This window comes from Labrus mixtus, chromosome 20 (assembly GCF_963584025.1).
Source record: "Labrus mixtus chromosome 20, fLabMix1.1, whole genome shotgun sequence".
Classification (NCBI taxonomy): Eukaryota; Metazoa; Chordata; class Actinopteri; order Labriformes; family Labridae; genus Labrus; species Labrus mixtus.
In genome coordinates, this window is record NC_083631.1 from 2,983,880 (window position 1) to 3,011,579 (window position 27,700).

Sequence of the window (27,700 nt, forward strand, 5' to 3'; positions counted from 1 at the left end):
CAGAATTTGGCTACTTTAAGGCTTGTGTCCATCAATGGCTTTTTTTTTTGCACAGGCAGCGCTCTCAACCTCAATTTCAGAGCACTTCTCACCATCACTTACTGTTGCTAGGTTACAAAAATTGGCTTACGGAACTGGTCTCCCCCTGGTAGTGACTGTGAGATCTGTTGCTTGTTGCTTAATAGCTGTTTTTATTCTAAGAAATATTACAGAAAGGAAATAAAAACAATGGAAAGGAATTGTATCCAGGCATAAGGAACAGCTCTAGACCACAAAATTGTTCCCTCGAAAAGACCAATCAGATTATTAGGTCTTTTACCGTGGCAACGTTTGAATCAGAAGTCCCAAATCCTTCTAGATTTTGATTGGTCCCTAAGGGAGATGTGACAAGTGACAAGTGCCATTGTCCTAAATGTTGAACCTTCATCAACTGATTTTTTTGGCAGTTCTTTTTATGTGATGTATATGGACGGCTAGTGGTCGGCAAGAAGCTAACTCTGAATTTGATAAAAAGGTTTTTAGGTGAAGGTTGTACAAAGCATCTTTAGAGTAACTTGTGTCGAGTTGTCTTGGTGTAAATATCAGAAGTCAGTGATTTGCCAGGAGGCCATTTCTGTCAGTGCTCACAGAATATCTGCTTGTCTCAAGACGGCCTCTCATTTCCCCACACGCCCTGTTGGCAGGCTGCCTGACGTGACCTCAGGATGAGTGGCAGAAGATACAGACAGAACAGGTTATTTGTGTGTGTCTCCGTGTGCTTTATTAATGTCATGCTTCATGTCGTGGCCTGCCTGCATTGTTTTTTTGTTTTTTCCATCATATGACTAATCAAAGCTGAGATTAGAGTATTTAGCAATAAGTGAGGATTGCTTAACTCTCTACTTTGTTTCCTTTCCTTGTCATCACTAGGGTGATCCCTTTACAATGCTCAGAGGATCAACATACGTAATGAAAAGCGGTCATCCACTCAACAACAAGCCTTCTCTCTGCCAGAACTGTTAAGTAAAAAAAATACTTTCAGATGCTTAAGAAACTGCTTCAAATGTCACCTCTCAGTTGGTGTTTTTTTAGTGGAATTTTCTTAAAACATACGAAACATGCCTAAAAGTTCAAGATCTTTTTTTTCCAACATTGTTGTATTTATTGTTCCTTGTACATAAAGAACACAAACAAAATTTCCTGTACAAATTAACTCACAACATCAACCTGATTGATAGTTTTAGAAAAGATGCCATTTGTCAACATTTCTGCATATGGTTCAGTATAGAGATTCAGATTGTAGTGCTGAAGAAGTAATCAAATATGTGCGCCAATATCCGGGAATATCGCGTAAAATAAAGCAAAAATAAATAAATCAAGCTGACAAAACATTATTGAAGGTAAAAAGAGATGATGTTACAGCATGTTAAACCAGCACTTATTGATAAAACCCTCATGAACTGCAACGGAACAGAATGAAAAAGAAAAAGAGGATAAAAAACATTTAAAACTGGTTGGTTGGTACACATGCTTCTAGTGTGTAAACATACAAGGACTGTATCTATGAGTAGCCCCAAACATGAACTGTTTTTTTTTCTTCTCTTTTGACCTTTCTATGGCTTTTTTGATTCCCAACTTTCCCACCCATGGACCCTCCACATCCTGTGACCTGCCATGCTGTGTATCAGCAGGTGACGAGGCGACGATCACCTCCACAGACAGAACTCTGGGTCTCCGAAACCGAGCTCCCATTTCAGGCAGACTGAGATCCATTCAGAGGGGAACCGGAACAGCACTCCCAGAACCAAACCACTGGGTCAGAATTTCAGCAAAGAGCACTCATTGTTAGTATAAAGTTTGTACTGCTTGTTTTGTTTGTTTCTCCAGGCTAACCATGTACTAATATAAAACTTTGCATGTGGATGGACACAATAGGTTGTTTGTTCTCCTCTGCTGCATTTCCTTTCTCGTTCTCTCACTCTGTGTAAAAGCTTGATAATTTGATCAGTTCTAGTTGGCCGGCTGTGTCAGAGATTCAGCAGTATCCAGATACTTCACTCCAGTAAAAGTTTATATAGTGTGAAAACCCTTCATCCAAAAATGGTCATGAAGTGCTAGATGTGACTGAAGTATCAAAAGAAACTTTTACATGACCAAGTAAGCAGCGTTTTAATGTTAATGCTGGTTAATGTGGAACCAATCACATTATGTTTGCAATGTTAAAAAATAATCTTAATCATATGAGGCACTGATTGTTTCCAGGAAGTATCTTTTTTCTCTGAGAGTAAGTGAGGTTATGTGCCACTTTGAGCCAATTGTTGAAGCTTGTTCCTGCTTGATATGAGCTTGTTGAACTTCTGGATTCTCAGAATCATGGACAATGTCACCATATCCAAAACATACTTGTCTTCTACTAAAATAAGGGTGCAACCATTTAACCTTCACGGGTTAAGAGCTGCAAAGGGGCTTTTATTTTCTTGTTAAACTCGTCACTTTTCTCAGCGGGTAAAGCAGTAACGTTTCCTACTTACTGTTTTATTGCAGTAATCTTGTAATGTAAGGAGTTACTTCTTTAAGTAGCATTACCCAACACAGGTGTACAGAATGTGAAAATTACTACATTTGTGTTTCGAGCCAACAATGTATCTTTGTAAAACATTGTGAAGTAGAAGCATCAATTAGCATACAAAGGAAACTGCTCAAGTAATGAACAAGTTCATCCAAACTCCACTTAAAGTACTTGAACAAAAGTGTGCAGTTTCTTTCTACCAGTCCAGCTGTGTCTGATTTTCTTTGGTTTATATATGGCCTCTAAAAGCCAGAAGTGTGTGTAGGTATAAGTGTTCCTTTGTTCACTTTTGAACTCTCAAACCCACAAAGAAAAAGACACAAGGTATCTCCACAAAGATTTTCTCCTCAAAGTATCCCAAAACCAAGAACATTACATCTTTCGTCAATCCAAAAAAGGCCCAGGGAGTCTGTCATAGGCTCATCCGCACTGGCAGATCACTGCTCCTCTTTATTGAACACAGGCGACGTCCCCTGCAATGTTAAAACTACATAACAAACTGTTCCAGGAATTCCAAACTCAACTTACAAAAAGAAAACAGAGAACAGAGCAGCGTGTATGAAATCAATATTCTTTGGATAGTCAAATGTTTGAATGTTCTCCTGCAATGTTCAACAGTGTTACAGCCAAATTCTTGCATAGGAATGATGCCAGAGTTTGTGGGTAGATAGAAGGAGCTGATCTCCTCCTGTGTGAGCCAGAGAACTTGGGACTGAACAAAAGAAAGGCTCTCCTGCTTCTTTACTGCCGCCCCCAACGTCTCTGAGTCTACCATGGCTGTCACCCAGCATCAGCGAACGTAAAGACTGAGGCTTTTTGTGTGCCGCATCCTAGACCGATCTGGTGAATCGAAGAATGAGTGTTCCCTTAAAGGAAACTCGCATGTCACAGTGCCATGGAGAAAAAGAGGAGGGATGTGGGCCAGAGCTCTTTCTAGAGGAAGCCCTGAGAATCCGATCAGAGCGGCTAATCTGGAGAGCGGAAGTCCTCCTGGAGAAAGAGTGATGCATAGACGCAGAACTGTACTCCAAGCTTCATCGTCAAAATCCATCCGTGCATTCAAACTGCCCATGTAATGAGATGTTCCTAAAGTTTCAGTCCCTCCAGGAAGTCTCATATTTTGATGATAGCAACAATTCACATATATTAACAATCATCATGACACCCTATTTTCCGTGGGCAGAATATTGAATATTGTTCCCAACACACCGTTGTTGCTGTTAGCCAAGAGGCTTAAGGCCCGCCTTAGCTCCACCTTTTTGCCGGTTAGGTTTACTTAAAGTTAGGTTGAGACAGCATTTAAAATTTGGCGACCCGGGGCGCCAATATCCTAGTGGTTATGACGTGCGCCCCATGTATGGAGGCAATAGTCTTCAGCGCAGTAAAGGGCCGTGGGTTTGAATCCAACCTCGGCCCCATGCTGCATATCACCCACCTCTCTCCCCTCCCAACATTTCCTGTCTCTCTTCAACTGTCCTGTCTAATAAAAAGGTGAAAAGACCCAAAATGTATCTTTAAAAGAAAAAAAATGGCAAATCCCATCTTTGGCCTTCAAAATTCCCCTTCAGTAACCAGTGTTTGACACTACTGAGACTACATCCATGTTTTATACAGTCTATGGATCTATGTACACATTTTATGTAGCATCTTAACAATAAAAAAGGACTTAAAGTGATGCCAGAAGACACAATGCTGGTTCAGCCAACAGATGTCTTTAATGGAGTGTTTGTCACAGTTGCTCACAGAGGATGTGTAATGTGTTTACACAAAGTTCAAAAACCCCTTAAAACATTGCGACTTGAAATCAATATTTTGAGGACGCAACAACTGCAAAGAAAAGCCGGCAAAATCCCAGATAAATGATTTGGTTGCTGATTGGCTCAATCCGCAAGCCTCAGAACCGCCAGGACCTGCAGACCCAGTCCATATCTTATCTCTGGCTTGCTGAGCTGAGTTTAGGTCACTTTTATTGCGTTGTTTCATAAGACTTGCCCACCTGCTGAGGCGAGCGCCATGTCAAAATGATCTCTGACCCAAATTCTTCTTCTGAGCCCTCCTCGGCTCTGTGGTTCCTCAGGTTTCTGTGAGCTGCTGAGAGAGGGGATATGAAGGAGCTGATAGCGTGGTGTTGAGAACAGCTTGAAGGCATGAAGGGCTAATTCAGCATGGACTTAAGCATGTCGCTGTGCTGAGGCCTTTGGAAGCTTGTAATCTCCCCTCACATGGCCTGGAACACAACCATGACAATTCCTGCCTTTCTCCGCTCTTGCCTCTCCTTTCCCCACTACATTTCAATGTGTTCTTCCCTCCCATAAGCACACAAGCTATACATCATCAGCGCTGAAACAAAAGACAGGCTTTGTCTTCTCTGGCCTGCAAAAACTTCTGGGAATTTTGAGTGAGATGCACCAGTTGCTGCATTATTCAAATATGTCACTTTCTCCCACATAGTTTCACACTGACTAGATGTAGGACTTTACTAGCAGCAACACAAACACAGACGAGACTGATGATTGAGGCTGGAATGTACGACGTGTTTATTACCTTGTTGCTTAAGCAAGAGAGAGAGAGAGTCAACCTGACAAAGTCATGCAAGGTGTTAGCAGAGATACAAACACCATGTCTGTCTTCAGATATGGCTGGTACTTGAAAATGACAGGGTTCCTGTTTACCAAGAGGAATGAGCTCAGCTGCCTTTCTGACGGACTGGAAAGGAGCCAGAGAGGGATGATGACAGGCAGACGGTGATGATATCAGCGCCTTCCAATCTGCTTCTGCATACCACAAGATATCGGACATGCTTGTGGGACCGCAGTATACAGTTTATCTGCGCGAGATAGCGGGCTTAATCAAACAGGTCGAGACCGGCCCTGAAAAAGAGCGGTTTAGGTATTTATCGACCTTGTTCTCAGAGGTTTCACATTGAGGGGAAGGTTGTTGAAATTTAACTCCAGACACCACAGTGCTAAGCCAAATGGATCAATGTACTGTATCTTTTAAACCGAGAGGAGACATTTCCAGAGTGTAAACAATGGGCTTGTTCACTCGCCCGCTGTTTAACCGAAAACAGTTCTCTATGCGAGGGTTTAATGGTTGACGAGCGTGGTTTCTGTTTTTCCCACAGTGAGACATTAAAGGGACAAACAGAAGAGTTTAGGAGGAACGTAGGGGACACACACACACACACACACACACACACACACACACACACACACACACACACACACACACACACACACACACATAAAAATCACATCCTGTCAGCAGCCTAATCTACTTTATGACTGCTTTTTCACCTGGAGGTGAGCTTGGGGCATAAAAGTGAGTCACACTCAGCAAGAGTTTGGGACAACAGACTCGACAAAAAAAACAACCCCCTCCCCCCATGCCCCCTTTCCCCTACACTACCTTACAATCCCAAACTGCATAGCACATATTTACCAAGCTGCCCTAATCCTTTAATGAGAACTCTTCCTCAGAACTGCTTTTCTGTTTTCCTGACAGTCAATAAAACCAATAAAAAAAAGAAGCACACTGTATGATTAACCGTCTGTTTTTCAGGCTCCAGCTATCTGTCATCGATTTGTTGTTTTTTTGTCTCCCCCCCCCTCCTGTGCTTCACTTTCAGCTCCCACCAGCAGTGAATCCTCTGACAGGTGAAGGGTGAGAGCTGAACCTGCCTCCTTTCAGCTGCAATGAGACAGAAAATAACAAACTGGCAGCAAGTGATCAAGCAACTGGAATAACAAGAAGAGGGCAAACGCACCCTTCTTGGGAGAGATTAATTTCTGTGGGAAATTAAATTGTATGTATGCGTGTGTCGTTTTTTTTTTAAGGGTAGGTGTTTTTCTCACTAAGTCCTTGGTGTGTAATATAAAACAATCTCAGCAGACTTTGTCTGAGGCTCCAACTCTATCGTCTTCATTATTTTGTCTTTAGAGCGTCAGAGATAGTGAAAATATCCTCACAATTCCCTGAAACCCAAGGTGTCATTCTTATGAGGCTTGTTTTGTCTGCTCCTTTACAAAGATGTTGCAGAAAATATCTGAGACATTTTGAGCCGCAGAAGAAGAGGATTTTCTGGCACGACTTCACCAACTACCAAGGTGCATGAAGAGTGAAAGGCTTAGAAGAGGTCAAAATGCTCCAGCAACAAGAGCAACTTTATTAACAAATTAGACCGACACGTTTCAGCTTCTGGCCTTCATCAGGGTCATCCTCATTTTGAGCTGCAACCGGCAATTATTTTTATTTTTATTTTTTGTTTTGAAAATATATTTGTGCTGTAGTTTAAAGTATGTATGTTGTAAGATTACTTAGATCAAAATGAAGTTGAAAAAAAAATTAATTAATACAATACACAAAGTTAGAAAAAAGATGTGACCCATTTCTTTTTTTTTGGGGGGGGGGGGGGGGGGGGGGGGGGGGGCTTTTTGTGCCTTTAATGGAGAGATAGAACAGTGGATAGAGTTGGAAACCAGGGAGAGAGAGAGAGTGGGGAATGACATGTGGGAAAGGAGCCACAGGTGGGATTCAATCCTAGGCCGCCCGCTTGGAGGTCCATGGCCTCCATACATGGGGCACGCGCACTAACCACTGCCACTAACCAGGACCCATTAACTTTGACTTGCTGTGACAATGAAATGTACTTAATTCCACTGGCAAACGTAGGTCATTTATAGCGCACATTAGAAATTATTTGTAATTACAATACAATCTGGTCATTTATTTCAAAGTGACGGTGAAATGGTGCATGTTAAAGCCACTGTGAGGAGTTCTTAACTGGTTATGAAACAGTCTGAAATTAATTATGAAGCCACTTTATGACATATGAAGGCAAACTACACCGTCAGTGAGAAGACCGTTTTCAGTGTTGTACTTTTTAATGCCTGTAACTGCTATCACTTGGTAGGTGTCATATTAAGTGATTAACAGCACACTGAAGAAACAGCCTGTGTGTTACATTTTACACAACACATTCTTAATCAGTGATTCACTGACTGATTAAGGAAAGCAGGATGAGGTTATTTCCTGAGAAAACACAGTTGGAAACACTACTTTCACATGTAGAGCTTCAGGGCAAGATCAGTAAAGAGATAACATGAACCTCTATGTCCACAGGGGGCACCATAAATCCACAGGAGATCAAAGTTCTTCACAGGAGCTTTAATATAAACATGTTGATTTGAATGTGATGTTGCAACAGCAGACATATTTTTCCTTTCACATAGTCTTTCATGTCTTCTTTCAACTCTAAAACATTGGTAACGTTATACTTTAACAGGGTCCTCTGATGGTCCAAATCTCAAGGAAGTCATTTCTGAAACAACATGGATGCTATGCTATCAATATCATCGCCTCACCTGACATAAAACTGTGCACACTGTTTTAATGTAAATACTAGAGTAGTATTTCTCAATATCTTGAGACACTTTTTGAAGGTCTCGGTCTCGTCTTGCACTCAAAAGCATTTTTACTCTGTCTTGTCTCTGCCTCAGACTGGGCGGACTCTGGATTTTAAATAAAGACCGTTCAAGAACACAGGCTTTTTTTCCATGTCATTACTGTGATTTGAACTGAAAAAGCCACTTTCTAAAAGAACCAATAACTTCAATTCATTCATATTTTGATTTTTATCTCCCGATTATGGCCGTGAGTGACATGTCTGCTGCACACGAATGATGATCATTTTCATTGATTTTTATGGCCTTGGTCTTGGTCTTGGTCTAGCCCTGCCTTGGTCTTGGTCTTGACTCAGTTTCGATCCCCTAAATGTCTTGGTCTTGTCTCAGTCTCAGAGTACTCTGTTCTCAGATATGTCTTGGTCTTGGTTAGTGTGGGGGTCTTGACTACAACACTTTTAAATACTATCAAAATGTCTACCTCATGTAAATGAATCCGTCTGTTACATACTGTATTTACATGACTAATCATGTTTCAAGAGTCCTTTGCACTACCGACCATTGCACCACTGTCTTTTGTAGTCTAGTGGTGGCAAATGCAACCTCAAGTGACATCACTGGAGGCATAAGTCTTCGTGCAGAAGCCACAAAAAACTGTCCTCACACATTTGCTCATATACTGTATGTTGACGACCTTTCAAAAATCTCATCTTGATCTAATCTCTCATAGTTTTTTTCATGTTGGTTTATTCTGTATACATGATAATAATATTGATTGTCATTCTGATGTGTCTTATCAAACAAATTCCCTTTGATCCGAGAAACTCAACAAGTTGGTTGTGTAATTCCCAGACATCATTGAGAAACCCTTACAGGTGTAACGTTGGTGTTTTTGTGCAGGTGTCACTGTGATGATGGCTCATCAGACATCATGTCGTGACACGCTTTGCGGTTCTATTACCTCATCAGGAAGAACAACAACAACTGCAAGACAGCCTGAAAATGTGAAAAGGGTCTGTGCAGAAACCAGAGCACACATTCAGCAGACAAACTTCTACTGCTTCTAGATTACACAAACAATACTAGGTTACTCACTTTGCAGGTCTGGAGCCATTTTATTACAGATTGCCAGATCAAATAAAAAACAAGACCTTGAGGTGAATATGGCCCTTTCACTCAGCCTCAACCTGCAACTCAGGTCAGTAATAAAGACACGTCGGTCACTGAACAGTGATTTCAAGAAACCAGAGAGGAAAAGTAGCAGTTACAAACTGCTCTGGTTTTCCTAGTTAGACAGGTTTTTTTTCCCATGCCAAACGTCTTGTTCCATTAGGAAACATAACTCAGGATCCCTGACTTGAGTGATGAGTACTTTATGTTTACAGATGCACCCACAGGTAACGGACCCAGTCGCTCTGCAAGTCCCTGCAGCTCCAGTCTCAGGGACTTGAAGGAGCATGCAAAGGAGAGTTATCCTCAAACTATTGAGTTCAGAGATCCGTTGTCAAAGCAATACAATAAATTGATAATTATTATTTGCTTTGGATGTACTAAAGTGGCTGTTTGACCTGACGGCTGTCTGGACGGCATGGTGTGGTTTTTATTGCATTTGGTTTTCCAGATTCCTAATCATACATATGACCATATTCTGAATATGTTTCACAGTCTTGTTGCCACTGTGAAATTATTTTAGGCCCAGCTACACCATTCTGTCACATGAAATAACTTAAAATGACATTTATGACTTTGTTCCTTCATGCGTCCAAATACTTAGAGATAATTGTGGTGTTACTAAAAGAGCACAAAGCCAAGATTGTTGTAGTCTGTTCTTGTCTCCAGCCAAGACGTCCTCTGAACAAAACAACAAAAAAACACCAATATGCTTCAATATGGAAAGAAGTACAACATAACTTTTTTAAGTAGGCCTGTGGATTTTCTGGTCCTGCTCATGTTACCAAAGACATTGTATACATCCTGAGTTAGTCACCTTTTTATTACCCCCCTATTCCGATTTTTTTTTAGGGATAGCAATGTTGGACTTGCCTTGGAGAATGGAAGGAGACATTTCTTTTTTTAGGTGAATGTGATATAAAAAATGTGGGAACAATGTATTGAATAATAATGATAACTTACTAATATGTTACTCTCATCTAAAGTTTATGGGGATGCAATGCAAAGCCCCTGATATTCTCGATTTTTATTCTACACTTTTATGTGTGCTTCAGGTGCAGTCGGAACTTTCCGTGTTTATTGTTAGTTCACACATCTCAAAAAATAAAACAGTGAGCGGAGGGCGAAATGTTTCTATTTTGATTAACAAATGCTGAACTATAACCATACTAATGTATCAGTGCTTGGTTTGTTATTTAGGCCTATTGTTCTTGCTTCAAACTTTTTCTTCATCATAGTCACAGAGAATCATTCTTCTGTAAGAGAACCAATGTTTTTGTATTTCAAGTAAACATTAAAAATTCAATTGACTCGGTTGGAATGTAATAAAAAACTAGGCCTATCAGTATTACAAATACAAAACAAATAAACAAGCATAAACAACATAATATCTCTCTACTATAATGTGTTGATAACTAATAATCTGTTTGACATTATTTAGATTTAATTTCATGCAACTGTAAGGGTACTACAAATAAATAAACTGATTATTTTGTTAATTTAAAACTCTATACAACTAAAGTAGGCTACTGTAACACTTCAAATGGATCGTTTCATACAGTGAAGCTCAGAGATCGGAGCCTCAGCCGAGCCCATGAACGCAGCATATGTGATGAACTGCTGTGGATGGGGTGTGACGTTTGTGAGCAATCAGGGCTGCAGAGAGAGAGAGAGAGAGAGCGATAGAGAGAGAGCGTCGGAGTAAAACTCAGTCCACATTTCACTCGGTCCGTCACCACTGGACGCTACGAAAGATTTTGAGGAAGAAGTTTTGTTTTTCTGAACCTTTATTGAGAGAATCCCGGGGAGCAGCTCGGAGCGGACCGGGGGCTACATGGAAACGCTATGTAACTGGAAATACGGCGGCGGGACTTGTTGATAGTTTCTCTCGAGAGGAGGCGAAGAAGTGAGCTGTGTGATAAACATGCTCACCCCGGTGCTGGCCTCCCTGCTGCCTCTTCTCCTGCTCTGTCGGATTTCTTTCTGCCAGTATTCAAGCGACCAGTGCAGCTGGAAGGGCAGGTGAGGCTAACGGACCTGTTTTTATTTTTTTTTTTATCAGATATTAAGTTTACATGAGGTTAAAAATAATAATAAGAAAAAGTACAAATGAAAGATGTAGGTGTAGGAACCTGTGTGACCGAAACCCGAAACTCCAAGACCGCGGTGACGTCAAGGCGGCCAGCGGAGTTAAACGAAGAAATTTAAATTTTAAAATATGGCGATTAAAGAAAAATATGTTTCGTCCATTAAGTAGTAGGCCTAGACTTTTATCATTATTTATGTAAAGACACAATCAATTTAAAGTACAGAACTTCCACAGACACGTGAGTTTTGGTCTGGTTTTTGCTGAATGATGTAATTTAACAGATGTAGGCTATCTGATCTGAATAGGCTCAGATTCACCTCATATTGAAAAGTGCTTACTTTTAGGCCTATTTGAAAAAGTAACTTTGCAGTTGAAGGTGACTACAATACATCATGTATCACATCCCAATCATTATTCTAATCTAAATACACACTGACAGAGCCTATTCATGGTGTTGAATGTACTGTTCTCCCCTCAGCTTTTTAGTTTTTTGGTTAAATGTTTCCAAACATATGTAACAGATTCTTAATCCTGCAGGCAGAATCCAGAACTGGAAAATTTCACCTCCCATCAAACATCTGTTTAAATCTGCACTTTATAGAAGCTGTGCCTCAAATAGTGCGGTTTGTTTTTCATCCTCCAGTAAGTCAGGAGGGCTGGAATATGCTCAGTGCTTTGAGCTCTCCACCAATAATCTGTTGTTCATTAGTGAGACTCTTGACTAATCTGCCTGTAATTGCATGCAGAAGTGATGGAGCTAAAGAGGACTTAATTAAAGGCGTGCTGAGGAGAGCCTGGTTATGAGGCTTCAGCTACATATGCTCAGCATGTGCGACGGCTTGCTTTAGATCTATGGCAAATTTGAATTTCAGCATCTCATTTTCAGGATACTGGGCGTTTCTCCTCTGGGGGAGTCAAACCACTAGCTTGGCATGATGCACGCTGGTAGACTGCTGATGGCTTCCTGCCTCTGGCTTTGCCACAGAATGACTGACGGCCTGCAGTTTTCAAACCCCTGACCAGGCATTAAGTTCTGGAGGGAGTCATTTGGTCACGCTGGCGCCACAGTCCGGAGTGCTGCCCGGACAAGTCTCTTCCAGTCTCTTTGGTGGCATGAAAGCAAGGGGAGGTTCGGTGCGTGACCTGCATTTGCACTTGCATGCAGCAGGCCCGGCTACTGTTGCCGCCGTTGTCTGCCCAGAAGCCCCTGTGTCCCTCCATTCATCCACTCCTGCTTCCAAACTCTTCCCAAAGGCAGTCTGCCAGTGGCGCATTTTGCCAAAGCTCTGGAGGAACAATGTGGTGTGATGGGGGGGTAGTGTGTGTTGGAGCTGAGGTCATTTTGGCTGCTCCGGCTCGTGACTGGTCATGCAGCCAGCCTTGCGCGCAGACTGCTCTTAATGCCTGAGGAGGAATGTGGTCTAATATCCTCCGAGGTCTTGCCAGAGGTCTTCCCCTTGGTCAGTTAACTAGGACTATAAACAAGCAGAAAATCCTTTCTAGAGGACTGAACGATCTTTTTATGCTGTGTAACATTAAAAAGAGTTCAGTGGAAGTTTAAAAGATCAATCAGGAAAATAAACTACCTTCTGTTCTGTGTTCTTTCCACTGATTCTTGAAAAAATAAAATTGAAATGGCTGATTCTCACTGACATCTTCCCCTTTCTTTTCTCCCAGCGGTCTTACTCACGAGGGCCACGCCAGGGACGTGGAACAGGTCTACTTGCGTTGCTCACAAGGCTCCCTTGAGTGGCTCTATCCCACGGGGGCCATCATCGTTAATCTCAGACCCAACACGGTCTCGCCAGCCGCCGCCCGCCTTTCCGTCTGCATTAAACCCTCCGCAGACTCCATGGGCACCAACATCTACCTGGACCGTAATGGCAGGCTGCGGCTACTGCTGCGTGAACAGGACCAGGCTCAGGGCAAAGTGCAGTGCTTCAGTATCAAGGAGGGGGCGCTATTCATCGAAGCCGTCCCGCACTTGGACATCAGCCGCAGGATAACGGCGTTTCAGTACGAGCTGGTCAGTGACCGGCTGGGACCAGAGTCACGCTCACTGAATGGTAAGAGACATTTCTTCTGTAGCTTTTCCAGTAGAATATGAGAGGAGAAGCCCACAGATAATCGCCCTGTGATGACCTCAGTCCTAATGAAAAGGTCCACAGACTTGGCTTCCTTTGTGCATCGTCCCTGTGATGTGTGCTCTGCGCTGAATACAGCCATCTACTGGTGGAAACTTTTATCAAGTTTGATTTTAATAGTAGGAAACTCGACATTTGCTCCAGAAAACTGTGAACAGTGAAGCCAAATTCCATTTCTTTGGTAGCATTGTCTGTAAATCAAACCCTTGCTTTAAAATCTTTATAGAATGCTTTTCAAGGATAAAATGTTCATATTTCATCTCATGGAGCTCGACTATCCACATTAGATTTGCTTTTCTCCAAGCTGTAATTGATTTGTATTTGTTTCTTTTTGTTGGATGGCCTGTGTGTGTGTGGAGGGGCACAGCCAAACAGAGAGGCCCTCCATTGAAAAACAACCGTCTATTTTCACGCTGCGTACCTGCCAAACCTGCAAAGCTTCAAGCTGCGTAACTGTGCACGCAACTGTGTTTTCTTTTTCCACCAAAAGCAAAATGTGAGCAGTATCAGGCTCACATCTGTTTTTAGGACTCTCTGGGTTCACATTTCCACATCCTGCGTCATTATCTGGCACGAGAGAGAGGGAGAGAGGGAGAGGGTTAAATGTAGAGAGGAGCGAGCGTGGAGTTGTTTTGACCACATTAGCGTGGTCGGCTCAGCTCTGTAGTTTAATCTGGGTTTGTGATGTGGCCTGAGATAGCACTGGGATGATTCACAAAGACAGTGGTCTCGTGTCACCTGAAGCCCCGGACTCTCAGATGGATCGCTCCTTTGCTTCTTCTAATCTTTTTTTCTTCCTCTTCTCTCTGACCCGCTGTGCTGGGATTGAGTTGCTCACCGTCAAGCTAGAATGTGTCTCCAACCAGATGTTGGGAGGACCCTCTTGAAGCATACAGGCGTAATTTCCCCCCACTCCCTCGCCTTGCCTTTCAGCTCACTTAAATTATACACCTCTTTCTTCCCCTCTGTCTCACTATTTCCTACTTCTTCATTTCTTTTTTTGGCCTATTTATCATTCTAGTATTTTCCTTCTCATTCCTCTCCCCTCCATATATCTTCCCTTTCTCCTCCTGCCTGTTTGAAGTGGGTTTCGTCTGTGCCGAGCAGCATTAGCAAGTTGTGCTCCATTACAGAGGAATGCATCAGGGCCCAGATGTTGCAGGGACGCTGCACCCCCCCCCCCCCCCCCCCCCCCCCCCCCCCCCCCCCGCATCCCATCCCTCATCCCTCCCCGCCTCTGTGAAGTGGTTCTGATCAGAGCGGAGCTGCATGTGCACGAGCCAGAGAGAGATGCTGACTCGGCTCTCAGCCCATTCCTGTGGTTCTTTTTCATGTCAGACATGTGAGCCCTGCTCTGCTTTGGAGCAAAGAAAAACCCAGCCCTGCTCTGTCTGACGCTGCAGCAGCACCGACGCTCACTTCAAAGGGGCCTCTGCACTCTGCTCTGGGCCGTGGGCGAGGTCGGCCACTCTGAAGTCTCCCAACTCTCCAGCTGTTCGTAAGCCATCCAAGCTCGTGGCTCTTTGACCTCTGATCCCTCCAGCACCTCGTGTTGCTACACAATCTGACCCAAGACATGCTTACCCCTCAGCCCTTGACACTCAGCTTTAGGCAAACCAGCTAAATATAATCTATAGCTTGACTCCTTAATAGAGACACACTTTGTTTTAGGACTTAATTCAAGGGAACGTGCTGCAGGTCTTTTTCCATTTTGAAACAACATTAAAGCTCCTGTGGTTATGAATGAGAAAGGGTCTAACATTGATGTCTCTGTATGACCTAGAAAAGCAAACCAGACCATTATTGAGGAGATGGATTTTTTCGTAGAATTGTTTGATAGGCCTGTCGGATGAGGCAATTAACAGCATGCTGCAGAAACAGCCTTTTTCATGTAAAAGATTCATCGCGAGTTTTTAAAATAAAGATTGATGAGATTTTGATTTGTCAGAAAACTAACTTACACATGCACAGGAAGCAATTAGGTATATTCTTGATTTGTCCACAAGGGTTGCCAAACTCGGCACAACCTGAAAGTTCCTCGCAGGGGCTTTAAAAACCCGAGTTCACAGTTTTCATCATCCTCTTATTTGTTTTATCGGTTGCCTCTCCACTAACCGCGCTCTGCTGACTTGACACACCTCCTTCTACCCCCTCCCCTCCCCACCTGCCCCTAAGTGCCACTCTGCCTCTAAGGAAAACCACAGCAGATCTAGGGCTAATAAAGGCGTTCTGGTCTGGCCCAGCCGCAGGACCACCTGAGTCAACTAATCATCGACTTGACTGGCCTCATTTAAGGCCCTTTCTCCCGCTATAAAACAGTGTGGGGGCGGGCAGAGTGAGCTGCTGCTTGCCTCCAGTCAAAGGTAAAAAAGTAGACTGAAGTGGGCTTTTAAGGACGGCCTATTTCACTTTCTTTTTGTTTTACAACCAATTAGTGGCCCTCTAGTTGTGACCATATAGTCCAACACAGGGAGTACTAACATGGGAGGGGTTTATTCTCTTCTTGCTCCTTCCTGAAATAGTGTTACTTTTAAAACTTTTACAAATCTCGGGGCGCTGGTGGCGCAGTGGTTAGGGCGCGCGCCCCATGCATGGAGGCTGTAGTCCCAAGCGGGCGGCCCGGGCTCGAGTCCGGCCTGTAGCTCCCTTCCCGCATGTCATTCCCCACTCTCTCTCTCCCTGACTTCTGACTCTAGCCACTGTCCTATCTCTCAATTAAAGGCACAAAAGCCCAAAAACAAATCTTAAAAAAATAAAACTTTTAGAAGTCTCTAGTGGTTTTTAAAGTTTTGCTCACTGTTTCAAACCCAGCAGGCCTGCTGAAGTGCTAACAGAGCTGAGGTCAGAGATGTGGCCTGTCTTCGTGTGTCCTCCTACCCCACCCCCTTTTCTGGGGGAATCTGCTTCTTGTTTGTCATGGCGTGTCATGGGGTTCCTCTCATGGTGGGGAATCTGACCAAACAGCCCCCCTGACATTAAACACTCATCAGAATAGCTTAAATAAGAGATGACTATTTTAGCCATCAGCAGCAGCATGCCCGGCAGCTCTAGCTCGGTGTTTAAACCCCGAGCTCATGACAGCTGAATCGTGCTGCTGGCTTTGTAAATAAATAATCATCTGTGGGGAGGGAAATTACTGTGACCCCAAATGGGATGGTTTGTCTGTGTATGTGTGGCTGGCTCCACACTTTCCTGTTTGTGTAAGAGGTACTTAACTGAAAGTTGTGGAAAAGTCAACAATTCTAGCTCCAAAACTCAGCTTCTCTCTTTCTTATTTCCACACAGCACCCTGTCAGCCCTGCAGTGACGCTGAGATGCTACTAGCAGTGTGCACCAATGACTTTGGTAAGTTAAAACTCTTGCAAAATTATATTTATCTGCTGTATGGTGTGCAAAAGTGTACCATTAATAAACATCATTATGTGTTGTATGTAAAACAGCTGTTACTACTATCTAAACCCTGTTTCTCTCTGATCAATTTTTCAGTGGCACGGGGCAACATTAAGAAGGTGGAGCAAGAGGAGGAGCACTCATCTGTTACTGTGGAGATCAGCCGCCTCTACAGACAGAAGACACAGGTCTTTGTATCTGGGGGCGTGAGGGTACGGAGGTGGACTGGACACATCAAGATGCCCCTCAAGTGTGGGGTGAGGTCTGGGGACGGGGAGTTCCTCTTCACAGGGACAGTGAGGTTTGGGGAGGCCTGGATGGGCTGTGCTCCTCGCTACAAAGACTTCCTGCGGCTGTATCATGAGGCGCAGCAGCAGGGGACCAACCCCTGCCAGGTGGACACTGACTGAGAGTGTTACCTGCACTGCTTGGAAACAGGACAAGTCCTGAACGGATGAGCTGAACAGAGTTTTCTTGCGAGAGGAGAGAGACTGATTGACAGACTGGCCCAATGGCAGACAGAGTCATTCTCCTCTCCTGCTGTCTCATGACTGTTTGGAGGAAAAAATGGAGCTCCTGAATGTTGCCAAGCAGCATGCTGGATGGACTCTTTAAAGCGATGCAACGTGGAATGTGTTCAGACTGCTTTTCTCGCAGACGTGGAACTCCAAGATCTTAAATGTAGCAAACCCCAACTGGTTTTTAATGTGTATAAAATGTGAATGAACATTGTATATTTTGAAAGTTTTTGTGCTTTGTAAAAAAAAGCTTGATGTACAGTTCTGAAGTTATTTCTTATGACAGAAATGGATAATGTGAAAGCCTTTTATTTCTATTTTGTTTAAAAAATGAACCACAGTTGAATTCCTGAATTCTTTTGTTTTTTAGGTTTTACAATTGTTTTAAAAAAACAAACCAAAAAAAGTTTTATTTGCTCTTGAGAATAAAAGCTTTTATTCCTTGAAAAGTGTCCATGTCTGTTGTGTCACAAGGGGAAACAAAAATAATTGAAAACCTCCATTGGCCGAAGTCTAACTTGAGCACACTTAATTGTGTTTCTCTGTTTAATTCTTAACTCTCAGCTGCCAAGGGATGCTAGACTGAAACATGCTAGTAGCTACACCATTTTGACATGAATGTTTTGTGAATGGGCCTTGATAAAAATACATTTAAAAAACTTAGCAGTCAGTAGAAATTATTGCTGCAGCTTGTAAACAAAACATTTGTATTTGGCCCCTCCTCCTGGGCTCATGGCCACCAGAACACACCCACTGCAGGGTTAGGTCACCTGAACTGCAAGCTACCTGGAAATGATACATCTGTTGATAATTAAGTGAGCTAGCACAAGCTAACTGCTAGTGTTTTGCACCTGCCTGTCCAACAGAAAGCAGACCAACGCTGTAATATATATCTTTATTTTATTGGCCATGTTGCTTGCGTTTGTGCTGTTTTCCTTTTCCGTAAATAGGTGTGCCAGTCCCAGGAGCCGATTGGCCCATCAATTTCCTGCTCTGACCAATGAAACGCTGTGGAGAGGTCTTTACCACTTTAAGAGCAGGAAGATGACGTTGCTGTGGTGCAGTGGGAACCCCATCTTCCTGCCTTTCCAACTGGCCAGGCCAATCCGTTCTTAGTTCATTTTGTGTAAGAAGGGGGAATTAATCGCTAATTACTTTAACCTTGTTGTCTCATGTTTTTGGTTAGTTAGGGAGGTAAGGTGGTTGTCTTTTTTTCCCACTGATTCATCAGGCTAGTTTGCTTCACCAGCCTTCGTTTTGTTTGTTATGTTTGGACACCAATTCACCCTTATCCTTAGTTATTGACATTTGCACTATTATATTCTTGTAACAGACAACTTCAAAGTTTGGTGGAGAAGGGAAAAGGCCTGGGGCTTTTTTTTGTCAGGGTTTGTGCAGGGACCATTACTTCCAGTCAAGGGTTTAGTAATGCTATAGGATCTGAAAAAAAGGCAATTTGGTTCTTTCAACTTTGTGGCAACAGTTTTGGGAAGTCATTTTTTTCTCCCATTAAGACTTCACCTCTGTACACAAAGTAAAACCATAAGGATATGTGGGACAGGTTTTCTGACCTCAACCCCACTGAAAACTTTTTGGAGGAATTAGAATGCCGGTTGCATGCCAGGCTTTCTTGTCAAACATCAGTGCTTGACATCACAACGCTTTTCTGGCTGAATGGTAAAAATTCCCACAGATCCACTCAAAAAATCTTGTGGAAAGCTTTTTCCGAGAAGACTAGCCCCCCTTTTTTCAGCCACAAAATGCTGTTCTACTCCATCAACTACCATTAGTTTTACAAAGGGAATACTAACATGCTCATATAGATGTAATGGACAGGTGCCTGCTGACCTTTAAGTCTTACAGTCAGTCAGTAAAATAGTATATAGAGCTTAAATGTTGGCTGCCTCAACATGCGATTCATCTAAAACTAATATGTCTAGTATACAAACATGACTTACTTGCAGCTTCTCTGAAAAACATATTTACAACTTTTTTCTGACCTGAATAATTTCATAGATTTTAGACCATTGATCACACAGACAGACATAGAGTAAAGCTTTGGGAAACTGTGATGTGCATTTTTCTACTTCTTGTTTACATTTTACTCAAGACAAGAAAATGATTGATTTAGAAAATTGTTGTAGTTTCAACTGCTTTATAATAACACTGTATATCCAAACTTCATATTTACCTTTCATGGGTTGCAAAGGTAATGGGTTTTAGATAAGATATAATATTCACAGTGGTGCTCACAGGTTATTTTCTCTATATTCTCGTTTGAAATAAAAACCTGACTCATATGATGTGCATTAGCCGCTCCGAAGTTCACCTCAGCCTTGAGCCCGTCCTGTCTGCCAGAGGTATACAGAGAGATTGATATCAGAGAGCTGGAGTGGATTCCTCTGCGTTGGTTCCTGTGGTGATGGGGGTGGCTGTGTGTCAAGGTCAATGTGAAAGGCCTCTTTGTTCCAGCGCAGCAGCCTGGTATGAGGGAGACGACTGAAGACAGACCTGAATACAGCCCTGTGACTGGGCACGCAGCAGAGAGAAGCACTCTCTGACCACACTCCAAATTTTGATTGGCGTCTACAGTTCTGCTAAGGCTCCCTGCTTAAATGAAGGCTTTATTTTTTCATTTTCATCACCTCAAGTAAAACACAAGGAATGAATCTGTTTATTTGAGCTCTTTGCTGTCTCTCCCCGCCACATGATGAACCTGCCAACCAGGCCCGCTCAGTCGACATCCAGTCCATAGCCAAGGCTCCTTTTGTCTGCCTTTTCACTTAAACGGAAACGTACCTAGAAGGTCTTTCAATAAGTTGCCCCACATAGACAATCGCTTTTCCAGACAGCCCCGTAAATTGAATTGAAAGTCTGAATTCCAGCTGAAAGCATGCAGCCCTGGAATTGCTCACTGGGAAATGCAAACACAGTTTCTATGGTAATGAAGCCTTTACTGTGAACTTTCTCGCTCTGGCTTACACACCAGCAGGACAGGGAGGAAGAGGAGGGTCATTACTTGGCTGATCCAGCTGTCCTGGTTGTCACATCTCCCTCTCTCCTTCCTCTCAGCTGCTGGTGACAGATGCACAAAGTTGTCAGGTAGTTCCTCTGCAATGTAATCTATATTACAATCACTAATCCAGTGCAAATGAGCTCTTCATCCCCCAAGCTGGACATGGCTTATACTTTTGTTTTCTTTCAGTGGCAATGATTATTGGGAGGGTCCGCATTTAAACCAGTCAGTACTGATATTTCATTACCTTTAATGATTCCTCTCTCAAAAGGATTTTGTTTATCCTAGATTTGAAAAGATTTGTCTATTAAACAATGCATGGCAGAATAAATGGCAGAATCTTAGTTTTCCACTATTTTGATGATAGATTTTCTATTAAAAAAAGACAAAAAAAAGCTAAAGATTTGATGGTTCCAACTCCAAAAAATCTGCTTAACATATGCCACATTGAACATCTTCCAGTATAGTATTGTTGATCAAACAAAAGTCATGTGATGACAACTTTTTGTGCTCAAAATCACTATGATTTTTTTCTGAGGTTTTGTGGAATTAATGTTTTTTTAAAATGCATATGGGCATCAGGCTATATCTGTACAAGATCACTAAAAACTATAGGTAGATGATTAATCAATATTGACTTATATTAGTAGGACAAATAAATAATGAGGTAGCCCTGCACTTGTTGTTAGTGACCCCAAAAATATGAGATTTACTGTTTATGATATCTAGTAACATGATAAATCTCTATTAATCTGTCCCTGCTACAATTTGATACTGGATATTTCCTCAAATAGTGCACTTTCTTTCTGCTTGATAATGTTAGCAGGCCATAAGAAAAAAACATCTAAAACTTAAATTCTATAATATCTAGTCCTCAGATTAATTTAGATGATTAATGAGTGTAGTTCCTTCAATTAATCCCATTAATGTGCGTCCACATGCTACTTTGTGGGTTCGGTCACTTATCATTGTCGTACCAGTTTGGAGGGACCAGTCGAAACCAGACATGTGTAGGCTATGTGGAGTCTTTGTGCTGTGTGATTCAGCCAGAAGTCACTGCATGGTCATCTCGTGGGCAGAATTAAAAAGGAGAGAGAAAAAAAAATGGACTGTTGAACACTAGAGCCACAGCAAAGTGCACAGTCACTTGGCAGAGGGAAAGAAAGGGCAGTAAAGTTAAAGAGCAGTCAGACCCCAGCAGAGAAAAGAGCTAATGTGGCTAATATTTTATGCCTCTTTGGGAAGTCGTGGAATGTGGGGAATGTGTTGACTTCATGCACACACACACACACATACTTGTTGCATGGCTTCCCCCAGTGCCTCTGCCTTGATTAGCTGGAATCAATAGAGTCTCTGTGTTTTTTTCTGTGTGTGTTTGTGTGTGTGTGTTTGTGTCTGTTTAGGTCTACATGCCGGCACTGTGCGCGTGGCCCAAACCGCAACACACATAAACACACCGCCCCAGCAGCAAGATAGCCGCCACCCACACTGAGCCACAAATCGCTCTGCAGCTGCGGTCTTAACACCTCCAATCTGACACACAACACTGCTCTGACACCTCTGTAACGCGGCATCGACATGCTTCAGATAGTTCATGTCATATCTGTTTATCTATGTGTTTTTTCATCACAAGGAACAAAGTGGAAAATTACCCAAGCAAGAAAAGGATCCCTTTCTTGTTACTATCTGTATTATATAACAACAAGCCCCTTCACATGTTCTTGGTCAAATCTCACAAATATGGAGGCCAGCAGTCCTAAAACTGTATGAAAATTGCCTGATTTAATTAAAAAAAAAACCCAAAAAAAACAGTCAAATAGTGCTTCCACACTTGCACAAAACTCCGGCTGCATGTGTGAACGCAAACAGTCACATTTTTCATTCGGACTTTACACAGAGTTTCTCCTGCCAGCCCCCTAGTGTTTTCATCACAGAAAGTCTGAGTGAGCTGATTTGTGAACACAACAGGATATAATCAGGAGAATTCACATCGAGTGAGCAGGAGGGGGTGGTGACGTTTATTCCCTGCGATCAGTGCACGACCATAGACTGCATGCACACAACTGGTACGATCTCCATCCACGGGCGGATTTTTTGGCAAGAAAGTGCCCTCTTTGATGCCCCTGTGGTAGATAAAATGTGATAGTGCCCTGGAGGATGCACTTCCATTGCCCCTGGTGCCTCGCCGCACAGAGCAGGTGCCCTTTTTATTGTTTTCGCGCCTGCCGCTCAAACATCCTGAGTCAGAAAGAAAAGGGCATGGCCTCAATTCTGTGGTTTGAAGCAGCCAGATCCCTTCTGTGCATGTCTTGGTTCCAAATTACATCACCAGTGAAATACATCAGCACCTGTTGGCTTGGTATTTTGGCTTCATTTTGTACAACGGAAGGAGATGGAGACCGTTTGCTGTCCATTTTTAATATACAGTAAATGGATGGACCATTTGCTAAAATTGCAAGAAAATTGCAGCATAAGAGTTGCTCAGTATTAATTTATGAAGATGAAGCCAGAACGAGATGAACACATCAGAAAGCGAGGGTCAGCAAGCCAATAAGGCATGTCCCAGAATGCTATTTAACCCCCAGAGGGATGTGTTTTTTTCCCCCAGTGTAGAAATGCCTTGCAGCAACCTACTTTGCTCCGCCTCTAACACTGAAGTGCTCTGGCAGGATTAAGGACTCTGGTGTTGGGTGTCGAAAGCAAAAAGTGATTGCGGGGTCACAGTACGGGCCCGCATGGCTAAATATCGGGTATCAAAGGGGGTCTGGGAATTGTGTGCTTCGACATAGGTAATGGGAAGTACACCAGGCACGGTCTTCGTCAGATGTTTGGGAGATCAGTGTTGCTCAGTTTCGTTTGATTGAAGCCTGTCAAGACAACGTTATTCTCGATTTGGGACTGGGTTTGGGACTTTGGGGATCCAATCCAATTAGAAACATTATACATTAGCCCTCGCCAAAGTCTGTTAATCTAATACAGTTCATGCATTTGTAAGACATCCTCATTGATAAGCTTTATTATGTAATTTATTCTGCCTTTGCTGATGTCTTTATTATGACTAATTATTTCTGTCTGTGAATGGTGATTTGTTGCTTCAGTCTGTCTTTGCAAGACTGTCTCCTTCTTCTTTTTGTCCTACATTGTGCTCTTTTTTACAAATGAGTGAATGTCTGTGGCTTCTGTCAGCTCACATGGCACCCAGAGGCCGTGTTGGGGTGCCCTGTTCGTTCAGCAAACACACCCGTGTCCTCCGGAGTGGGGGGTCCCACTGAAGGAGCCACTGGGAGCCCCCCCCCCCACCCCCAATGCCTAGCAGTCCAATAACTGAGCAGAATTTGGCTCCTGAGGACGTCAAACAAACAGACTGCAAATAGCACTTTTATTTACTTGCCTTCACGTCCCCTCCCCCAACATCCTTCATTTACTGGGATCCACAGTGCCATTTCCAGGAGCCCCATGGCAACAGCCGGCCTTGTCAACTTGGGGGGACAACTTTCTCATGATGTCACCGTGCCATGCTGATTGGCGATGTTTTGCAAAGAGATGAGATGTTAGGATCCTGATGAAATTGATATCAATGGATACACTTATAATATAAAAACCAAAAGAAATCTGCATGAGAAGTCCTTTTCAGAAGGTCAGTAAGCCTTGGAAACCCCCTCTCCCTCAGACCTTTTTTGTGTCAAATTCTAGGGGGGCCCTTAATGCCACCAGGCTCGGAACAAGTATAAACACTCATATCAACTAGCACTGTCTAGAAATGTTTGCCGTTCCTGTTAAAATGCATTGTTAACAAAAGCTAGTCCGTGCACAATAGCTGTACTTTGTATGAGAGTGTTTCTTGCTCCACATTTCCACTCTTCAACACTTGCTTCTTGTCTGATTGTAATGATTAAATCTGCTCTCAGGCCTGTCAGACGCCGCAGATCTGCCGTTTTCACAGTCCAATGAGCACCAGTGGCTTTGCCTTGTCAGTGAACTCCTCCCAGGCAACAAGACCAACCCCCTCTGACCTCTGACCTGTGCTGTGGCCTCTGGATGAGCAAAAAGACAAAAAAAAAGTTCCCTGTCTAAATTCAGCCATTAGAATCTGGAGGAGACGGGGACGTGCCATTGTGGGGTGACCAAGATCATCAGCCAATGGCGGGACAAGTGCGGAGCGTGATGGATGGTGTAATTGAACATGTGACGTTTGATGGATGTCTAAATGAGGAGCATAATAGGTTGTGTGATGGAGAGGTAGGAAGTGAACACTTAGGGTTTCACACAGGAGCGGATGTGAGCTGTTTGGTTTTTGACAGAGAATGATGGATTATTTCTGGATGGGGAGGACGTGAATAAACAGCAAACACGCTCATCATATGGTGTTTAGTTTTTAGATCATTTCTGTTTCAATTCCATACTGAGTCATGCCTAAGCACAATTTAAAGCCAGAAGCCATGAAAACACACTGATCAAACATTTTCCGATACAAATGCCACATTCAATAACATAGACAAACATTAAAGCAGCAACATGTAGGAATTTGGTGTGGTGCGCTTTGGTGCCCACTGAAGGTGTCAGAATGCAACTACACTGTCGTAAACTCACATAATGCTGTTTGTAACGTGCAGAGTGTAAAGTTAGCAAATATGTTGCAGGAAGCCAAACAACTAAATTATGTTGACTTACATGGTTCATTACAAAAATATGACTGCAAGCGTCCGAAAAGTTTATCTTTATCTTTCTCCCGTTATTTGCGAGGTGTTTGCGTATGGAGTATGTGTATGTGTTTTCAGCCGTTGCCTTGATATCTGGGCTGTGGCTACATGGCTACATTGGAGATCGGTTTGTGAGGTTCCAAACTTACAAATCAAACTTGAAGGCCGACAGAGAAATATACAACTTTTTGGCTTAAGATGGATTTATTTATCTGCAACCCTGAGATATAACTTGATATAGATGACTTTCTGCATCCCGGTAAATCTGCTAAACGAGTCAACGAGAATACAGCCAAACATTACATCACAACCTGTTTTGAATAATAACTGCAGAGATGAACACTCTGCTTCTGACTTGGTCTCTCTCTCTTTTTCTCTTCTAAGCTTCATCTGTCACGTTCATCTACCTCAGCCATTGTCTTAAACTACACAGAGACGGGCTAACTGACTTCTTTTTTATAACTGAAGGCTTGTTTGAGAAGTAGTGCTGTAAAGCTGTACGCACTTCTTGCGAGATGACCTCGGCCCGCTGCCAAAGTTACATACTGCAGTAAACAGGCGATTGGGCCGCGCTGTAGTCATGGGAGAGACACCGTTCTCCCTGATGAAAGTTGTTGGGCCTTTAAATCGACATTTGAAACAATAATCTAAAGGTGGAAAAGTCACATATTGTTGCTTTAAACTATTAAAATGTATAAAGGAAGAAACATTCAGATTAAATTAAGACTATTTTGAATTTTAAAAAAAACAGTATAACAAGGAAATGTTTTTCAATCATCCCATTATCATAATCAAGTTTGTTTTTGTGGGATCATTGCCACAGAAAAAGAAAAAAACTATACAAGATCAAAAGGTCTGAGTGTGCTTTCCTTTTCGGATTCTTAACCCTCGTTAAATGGAAATCCAACCCGACAACAGAGCTGCCTAATTCAGGAAAACATCAGAGGAATTTAGAGCCTGTAATTTACCAACTCATATAGCTCAGCAAATGTCAAAACAGATTTGAACTGTTTCATTTTTTTCCCCCTGTGTAGTCCTCAAAATCAGATATGCCGTTGAGTTATATGATAGTCTGCATGTCAGAGAGCAGCGCAGTGATTTCATTAAAATCATTACTGGTTGTAAACATCGTGTGCTGAGTACAGAGTTACGGCAACAGTTATCAAGTGGACAACTGTTGGCAACAGCTGAGCGGTCAGCTGGGAAAAGAATGGCTGAGTCCAGGGAAAGTAGAGCTGTAGGGGGTAACACACACACGCTCTCATACACTCACACACAGTTGCGTGCACCACGCTTGTAGATGTTTCACATAGTAGCTGGGCACAGGTGGCAGCCAGTGACCCTTGACCAGGGTTCAGGACCGTGCCTGCACTGGTAAAGATCGAGGGTCAACCTGTTTAATTAACTTCGAGGATGGATTTCACGACTAGTGAGGGCTTAAAACTCTGACGTCCTTCTTTTTGCTCTTAAGCTTGTGAACTCTCTAAGACAGTATAGAAACAAAAAACTAGGTGTCTCACACATAAATCAATTCAACATTAATAACATTAATGCAATGACTATAGAAAATCTCCTTAAGGGGGCCCCATCTGATAGCACTTACTCTCTGTTCCCTGCACGTTGTCCCATGCATGCTGTGAAAACCAAAGTTTGTCAATGAAAGTTACCGAAGGAAAATGAAGAGGAATTATCTGTATGGGAGTGAAATAAGAAAGGGTAAATAATAATGAACGCTGGCTGGAGGGGGGCCCCAGTTACTTTTTTTTCCTAGGGGCCCAACATACTCTAGAATCGCTCTCGCTAGATCTATTGATCTACATTGTTATTATGAATGCCTTAACAGCTGCAACAGGTTAGGTGTTGGATGAAGTGATTGTCCGAAATGTGTCTTGCATCAAAGCGGCTCCATTTGCGGCACAAAAATTAAAACAAAAACAAAGATACAAACATTTGACACAACACTTAAACACAACACAACACTCAAAATACAAACTGATTAACAGGAAACTGCTCAAAAAAGTCATATTTAATATTCTCCAAGGATTTACAATAATGACTTCTGAAAGAAAGCAGGATGATTAAAAATAAAAAATAAAAAAACACATGTACAGGACAAAATCTGAAAGAGAAAAGATGTATTACTCCTAAATCCACAGGGGTCACCAAACTGAAAGTTCCTCACAGGAGCTGTAATGTCATCCCCTTTAACATGTAGTATTTTTTATCTTTTAGTTGTCTTTCTTCAGCTGCTACAGAAAGCTGTTTTGGACTTCTGGGTTCATGACACGCCAAGTTTACCCATTTTCAAAACCACGGGACAAGTGCTCTCTGGAATGACATGATGTGTCGATTTCGGGAGGATTATCACCACTCAACTGTGGAATGCATAACATGTCTGACTGGGGAAATAAGAGAGAGAGAGAGAGTGGCGATGAAGGTGCAGGAGCCTCACAAATGTGCTGACTGTGAAATCTTGGCTCACTCCGCTGTCTTAACTTTTCTAAGGCTGCTGAAATAAGTCTTTTAATGTTTAAAAAAAAAAAACTTCAACTCCTGCTGCTTTGACTCCAGAAACTCTAAAGATATGTGCTTTGAAAACTGGTGATTAGTCAAGTGACACTTCTCCCACATCATACACTAAAGTAAGCCTACCCATGATTAAAACAACTACTCAGACAGTAGTACCCGAGCACTGTGCCTTTGGAGGACCCTCTGACTTGACT

The 27,700-nt window shown here is 42.6% G+C and overlaps 1 protein-coding gene and 1 long non-coding RNA gene across 2 annotated transcripts; both read left to right on the forward strand.

Annotated features, from left to right (window-relative positions):
- The first annotated feature begins 904 nt into the window (after positions 1-904).
- Positions 905-8,083, forward strand: LOC132954650 (uncharacterized). Its single transcript, XR_009665798.1, has 4 exons — positions 905-997; positions 1,671-1,823; positions 6,177-6,654; positions 7,833-8,083. It is a non-coding gene; the product is annotated as an uncharacterized LOC132954650 (long non-coding RNA).
- Positions 8,084-10,803: 2,720 nt separating this feature from the next.
- On the forward strand, positions 10,804-17,710 carry metrnla (meteorin like, glial cell differentiation regulator a). The gene is made up of 4 exons (XM_061026291.1): positions 10,804-11,142; positions 12,887-13,275; positions 16,639-16,698; positions 16,840-17,710. Exons 1-4 carry the CDS (start codon positions 11,045-11,047, stop codon positions 17,151-17,153), a joined length of 861 nt encoding a protein of 286 aa, XP_060882274.1. The 5' UTR covers positions 10,804-11,044; the 3' UTR covers positions 17,154-17,710.
- Positions 17,711-27,700: the final 9,990 nt, after the last annotated feature.

Bases quoted from the DNA above. Each gene is read 5' to 3' on its own strand.
- metrnla (XM_061026291.1), top strand. From the start codon at position 11,045: ATGCTCACCCCGGTGCTGGCCTCCCTGCTGCCTCTTCTCCTGCTCTGT. The intron at 13,276-16,638 runs GTAAGAGACATT...ATTTCCACACAG, and splicing joins AGAGTCACGCTCACTGAATG to CACCCTGTCAGCCCTGCAGT. The intron at 16,699-16,839 runs GTAAGTTAAAAC...TCAATTTTTCAG, and splicing joins AGTGTGCACCAATGACTTTG to TGGCACGGGGCAACATTAAG.